Source organism: Lampetra fluviatilis, chromosome 59 (assembly GCF_964198595.1).
Source record: "Lampetra fluviatilis chromosome 59, kcLamFluv1.1, whole genome shotgun sequence".
Taxonomy (NCBI): domain Eukaryota; kingdom Metazoa; phylum Chordata; class Hyperoartia; order Petromyzontiformes; family Petromyzontidae; genus Lampetra; species Lampetra fluviatilis.
In genome coordinates this window covers 7,991,501-7,997,998 of record NC_136333.1, presented here as the reverse complement: position 1 = coordinate 7,997,998, position 6,498 = coordinate 7,991,501, and the positions used below count along the sequence as shown (strand labels likewise).

Here is a 6,498-nt window from a genome sequence, read left to right as displayed (position 1 = left end):
GGGGCCGTCCATAAATGACGTCACGCGGCCGTCTGGAACGCTCTCCCCTTCCGATGTTAGGAAGCCACGGGGAGCTACGATGCACTGTTACGTCACCTCGATCAGGGGTCGGCAAAACGGCGGCTCTTCGTGGCCGTGATGACGGAACCACCATCGCCGTCTCGTATGCACGTCCATTGCGGCTCTTGAAATAACGAGTTTTTCTTGAACGAATTAGAAAATAAAACAGAACTGGCTCATCTTTCACCTGAAGACGGTCGCTTGTTGTTGCGATCGAAACGTCGTGATCTATTATTTTTCTCTCTCCCCACGTGACTTTACCGAAAGAACCAAAGAGTATGGATTCCTGCAGTCACGAAACCTTCCAATCAAGATTGTCTCTTCTTGTTATTTTGGCTGCCGACCCCTGATGTAGACGAATTTCTTTCAGAACTGCTTTTTGCGTGTTTAGTTTGTTGTCCTCCCCGCCGCACATCCGATTGAGCACGGTTGGCTACGTGCGGTGGTGCGACATGAACTCAAAACATACGTGTTCACGTACAATGCGCTATTCAAAAGTGACCAAGACTGGATTTCTGAGATTGGAGATTCAGTCGAACGACCGGGAACACGAAGGTCGGAACTCGCCGCTGCGCCCCGCAGATTTCCAGTCGAACCACGACGCGTCTCGAGCCGGGACCCTCGCCGAATGAACGCCCCACGCCTCGTTGCCATTGTTGTTCACAGCACACGATGATCGTGGCCTGCGATGGTGAAGAGCGCAAGCCGGAGTGGCAGCCTGGGCAGGGAACGCGTCCAGGAGGAACGTCCCTCGAGGAGATGGAGCACGTGCTGGATGGGGATCGCAGCACCGCGACAAGAAGATCGTGGCCGTGGTTTGCACGGTGGAGGCTTTCATCCGGCAGTGGATTGAACGTGGCTGGATTGATGATGATGATGATGATAAAGGTAAGTGGTGTTCTCAAGCTAAATTATTACGACTACGATACCACATTGTCCGTGCGTGATTTATGGACACCGCACACCAACGGCAATGCCCAATTAAAGCCAAGTCGATGTGGCCCCGTGCCCTCCCAGTAAAAACATGGAACGTGAGGCCAACGTTGGAGCAACGTTGGCCAGACCACACGCCACAACCGCGCTCCCGGACCGCTAAAGGTCAAGGTGAGGCACTGGAGCTGCCGTGCCTGGCGAGCGGCCGGTCAACCCGAAGGGAGTCTTGGAATCAAACACCGAAGAGCTCTTTATTAAATTCACGGCGAGAAAACAAAATTACAACCTAACGACAGCAATAATAACAACAACAACAACAAGAGAAATTGCCACGAACGTCACCGACGCAAACCCGTTCGTGGCATCCACGAGCCGAAATGGTGCAGCGAACGGAACGGTTGAGTTTGTTCTTGAGTCTTCGTCTTTTTGGACGACAGCGATGGACCACAGGCCGAGTGGGATGACGCGTGGCCTGCAAGTCCACCATCGCGTGCGGTGCGGTGCAAAGACGGAGATCGCCCCATGCAGCGCGAACAGACTGTCGGGGCAAGTGCCGTTAGCGAGCGGCACCTAATGAAGGCCGGGGCGGGTTCACGAGGGGGTGGGTGGTCAGCACCACGCCCGGCCGCCTTCGTCTCCCCAGTGGCGATGTTTACACACCCCGCTCCAGGTACTCATTGGAGGCCGAGTCGACCTAGGGGTGGCCAAGGACTGGTTCAGACACTGGTGCTGGTGGCCGCGAGCGGGAATCGAACCCAGGTGGCCGGGTTCGTAGCGAGGGGCGCCAGTTGCTGTGCTACCGCTCCCCACAAGTGCACACACTTGGCCCGTGGGACAAGGCGGGGTTGGGATCGGTGGACACCACGTGGGGTGGCAAACACCCACCATTGCGTCCCACAGTAGGTGGACAACCCAGCAAACGTGCAAACGTGAGGCCACCGTCGGTTCATGTTGGGACCCGACATTGTTTGAATGTTTAGCGGGCAAGCTTCGCAGTGCTCGTGCCATCTGTTTTTTTTGTAATTTACTGACGTCATCTTTATTTTGACACTCCGTAAGATGCTTAATTTTCACATTGGGGTTTTTTTTTTCAATGAAACAAATAAATATTAAAAAATATCATTAAACTCGTTACGATACCCTTCATTAACCAAACAACATTTTAATCAAAGATAGCTACCACGTGGGCCTTGCTATGAGACGCATGCACGATCTGTAGAGAATATCGTTTGCAAAAAAAATATTTTCAGTTTAACACGTAGTAGTAGTAGGGCTTTTGCAACCAATATAATCCAGAAGAGGTTTTTGGGTTCGATCACGTAAATATGTGCCGTTAAACCCGCTACTTCACAAACCTAACTAATTGGCTGTGTCTGGTAGTGGTGGGTTTAACGACACATTTATATTTTACGTGATGTAACTCAAAATCCTCTATGATGGAAAAAAAAATCTTGGTTGGCGATTGGGCGAGCCACGGTTGGTACCGGCACCACATTTTTGACCCCACGACTCCGGCGGGAACGACTGTGCAACGCAAATTAGGCCTAAATGTTTAGATATTGGTTTTTTTTCACGATTGATCCTAAAGCCCTCCGACGTTGGTGGCGTTGGTGGCGTGGTCAAGCGGTGAGGCTCACGGTTCGAAAATCCATCGACCGCCCCGTTTAATACCGCGGCTTTAACAACGGTGATAGTAATAGCATCCGTAGTAATACTACTACTGTGCGCTATGTGTTTCGCAGCGGACGATAAATATCCTCACACCCCAGAACCCCCGACGCTATTCGCAAAGAGCATGCGAGTAGGGCATTGTGTGCAACGTTTGCCAATTACCCTGAAAATTGGGATTACGACTGGCACACTCTGCAAAATGCGACTTATCCGGTCTCTCTCCCGAGTTGTCACCCGGGGCTAAACCAAGTCATTCAAAACCTGGGAGGCTATGCGGGAAGCAGTGAGTTAAGGGCTGCGATGCTACGTGCACCGATGACATTTTTGCGTGATACATTAGGCTGGCGGCTAGCGGGCGTCTTACGTAGGGACACGGATTCACCCATTATTGCTACGGCAATGTCGTCGTGTCGTTTCTGCCACGCCAGACGACGTCAAATTTTGCTCCACCATACCAACCCGGTAAGCGTAGGAACGTCAGGGGGGGTCGGGCGGGCAACGTTCGCTCCGACGGTTCCACGGCCGAACGCCGATGGCGCTGGCCCAACGTGGGGCCACGTTGTTTCCTGGGAAGGGACCTTTTTGCGCCCCCCTACGTAAGATAGCCGCGGGGAGAAGAACGAGGAAATCGCTTCCAACAATACTGCTGCAGTGCGTGTGAGGCTCGTTTAAAAAGAGAAAACCAAACCCGTCTGGCTCGTGTAAACATGTCACATTCTGTAAATATGCTCGCTTCAGCATGGCTCGACTTTTGTAAGTAACGCATAACTATCCTACGAAGAAATTATTGATTTTAAAAACACAGCTTGATAAAAAGAGACCAGTCTCAGTGTTGCGATTTAGACTGACACCAGCACGCACGCACGTCACGCACACACACGCAATCATATTAATCACGAATCCTTCATTTGTGTAACAAAAAAAACGCCTCGCAGAGTCCCACGTTATCTAGAGTCTGGCTCCGTGCGCGGCCGAATCGAAGAACCCGCACGAAAACCCGTGCATACGAGGTGGTGGCGGTGGGTAGTGACAGTGGAAGCTCCACACAGATGGATTCAAGAATCCATTGCCGCGCTGACAATTTGTAACTGCCACCAGCAAACCCCACGCCAACCACAGATGGTATTTACCGGGCGGTCACCCATCCAATTTATGAGAAATGTTGCCTCTTCCGAAGACAAAAAAACACTCAATCATAATACGTGTAAATTTCAACCCTTTCACTTGTCACCCATATAAGGGCATGGAATAATTGGTCCTAAGAGTGCGGAATGTACCACCTTCGTGTTTGCTTGGAGGGAGAAGTTGGATTTCAAGGTCAATAACACGTGGGAACTTCCCTACAATCTCCTCTACCCCCCCCCTCCTTCTCCATAGTGGACTTTCCCTTAAAAAATCTCACCAGTGCCATGAGGAATGTTTTGTGTAAGTGATATAGCATGTGTGTGTGTGTGCGTCTTTGTGTGTATGTTAAAGTATAAACAGTATAAGGAATGAAATGTAAACGTTTTTGGCTTTAAATAAAAACAAGATCTGTGCTCTTTCCCATTGTGCGTCGTGGGCCCGTAAGAGGAGTACGAGGCTGAGCCTCCGGGGTGGACAATGTGACAGGGATGATGGAACTGTTGTTGGCAGTGGGTGCCATAAACACCACCAACAACAACAACAACAACTCAACGCATCCACGTCAATAACACCGGCGGATAATCCCCCTGGCTCTGAAGAAGGGCCCCTGCCCGAAACGTTGGCTCTCATTTTTTTTTACATTTTTAACTTGTTAGGACCACACACACACACACACGCGCACGAGTGTTACTGACGAATGCGTCGAGTTGGTGCGTTCGTTTCAAGATTATTCGCGTGGGAGGAAACCCGGAGCGCCTCCAGAGGCAACAACCTACTTCCTGTACCGCCACCTCCCCAAGGAAGGGGGGGGGGGTGTCTCTCGCACACCGTAATCCCTCCACGGTCCACCAACCCTGCCTCAAAAGGTGCTCGGTCACAGGCGCATGGGCAAGGTAACGGGGGCAAGGTAACGGGGGCATGGTAACGGGGGCAAGGTAACGGGGGCAAGGTAACGGGGGCACGGTGGGAGGGGAGTTTGCGATAAAACCCCGCGACGGAATCCAACGTTGACGCTGCGAGCTCCTGAGACTGCCCGAGGGCCGGGCGGCCGGGCCCGTGCCTCCCGACACGAGCGCACGTTGCTGCTTGCGCCCGATGTGAGGTCCTGAGAGGCGACGCTGCTTAGACAGCTGGTGAAGAGGGGTGGGGGGAGGGAGAGAGAGGAAGGGTTTGTGGGGAGAGGGAAAGGGGTGATAAGGGACGGACACGACGGGGAGAAGAGAGAGAATGTCGAGGGGGAGGAGGGGAAAAGGAGGCGGCAAGAGGTGAGAGGGAGATGTGGTGAGAACGGGAGAGAGGAGGAAGACGCAGCGGGGGGGGGGGGGGGGCGAGGGGGGGTATGGGGAAAAGGAGGGAGGGAGGAGAAGTGCTACGTCCGTCGTCCCATCTCGATGGCGTCCGCTGGCCGGGTCGTCGGCTTGGCCGTCTTGGCGGCGGAACGGTTCCTCTTGAGGGTTCCTGCGGACACAGCGAGGGGGCGGGGGGGGGGGGGCACGGTGGGGGGGGGGGGCATGGGGGGGGGCATGGGGGGGAGGGGCACGGGGGGGGCACGGGGGGGGCACGGGGGGGGGGCACAAGCCGGGTGAGCGGGGGGAGACCCATCCCGTCGCTAGACGTCGTGTCCCGTGTCATCCCGTCGCCCCGTTGTATCCTGTCCCATCCCGCCCCGCTGCTGCATCGCCCCGCGGGTTAGAGGAGGAGGAGTAGGAGGTGACGAGGGGCGTGACGCGTGATGATGTGCAGGGGCAGAGAGGAGGCTGGGGTAGCGGCGGTGGTGCAGCGGGCGGCGCGCTGCACCACCGGCTCGGCGGGTCAACGGCGGCGACAATCGTCTTGACCCTGGGCCGCCCCTCTCGGCCTCCAATGGGAACCTGGAGCGGTGTGCGGGAGACGTCGCCGGACGCGGCGCCGGCCCCCCACACTCCTCGTGCGCCGTGCCGGCCTTCATTCGGTGCTCGCTAACAGCACTTGACTCGACAGTCTGCTAAGGCTACACGGGGGATCTTTGCTTTTTGCAGGGTGGAGGAGGATGGGACAAGCAACTTGGAGGTAGCGATGGGGGTGACGCGTGGGGTGCAGTGTCGAGCACAGGCGGTGCATCGGCCAGTCGTCTCGGTCAACACGTGGCACCTGGGTCTGTCCCGTGACCTCCTGCCAGCGGGCGTTCGACACTTCACGTGGCCTTAAAGTGCACCTGGCCTGGCACAGGCGCCGTGGTGACGTCACCGCCACTTAGTGGCGGCTGTTGTTGCAATCGGTACGTGCGGTGTCTGTAGTGCATGTGGTGTGTGCAGTGCGTGTGGTGCGTGCGGTGCGTGCAGTGCATGTAGTTCATGTGGTGTGTGCGGTGCGTGCGGTACGTGTGGTTCATGTGGTGCGTGCGGTGCGTGTGGTTCATGTGGTGCGTGCGGTGCGTGTGGTTCATGTGGTGCGTGCGGTGCGGTGCGGTGTAAGGTGTGTGTGGTGCGGTGCAGTGCATGTGGTGCGTGTGGTGTGTGCGGTGCGTGCGGTGCTGGCACCTGGCAGCGGCTTGTGCCGGGGCAGCGTGGGGTTGCTGGTGGGGGTGTGGACGCTGCACACGCGGATGAACGCTGCCATGAGCAGCACCAGCGCCAGCGCCATCAGCAGCACGGCCCACCAGTACGCCTGGGGGGGGGGGGGGGGGGTCACGGTGGGGGGGGGGGGTCACGGTGGGGGGGGTCACGGTGG

At 56.0% G+C, this 6,498-nt stretch overlaps 1 protein-coding gene across 1 annotated transcript in view; it reads right to left on the bottom strand.

The window, feature by feature from the left end:
- Positions 1 to 1,230: 1,230 nt before the first annotated feature.
- The window catches only part of ADAM10 (ADAM metallopeptidase domain 10), a 29,591-nt gene continuing 24,323 nt past the window's right edge, over positions 1,231 to 6,498 (bottom strand). The window contains exons 15-16 of the mRNA XM_078881012.1: positions 6,309 to 6,435; positions 1,231 to 5,247 (exon numbers count right to left, since the gene is read on the bottom strand). Coding sequence (XP_078737138.1) covers positions 5,159 to 5,247; positions 6,309 to 6,435 — 216 coding nt within the window. The 3' untranslated portion in view covers positions 1,231 to 5,158. The remainder of the gene's footprint in view (positions 5,248 to 6,308; positions 6,436 to 6,498) is intronic.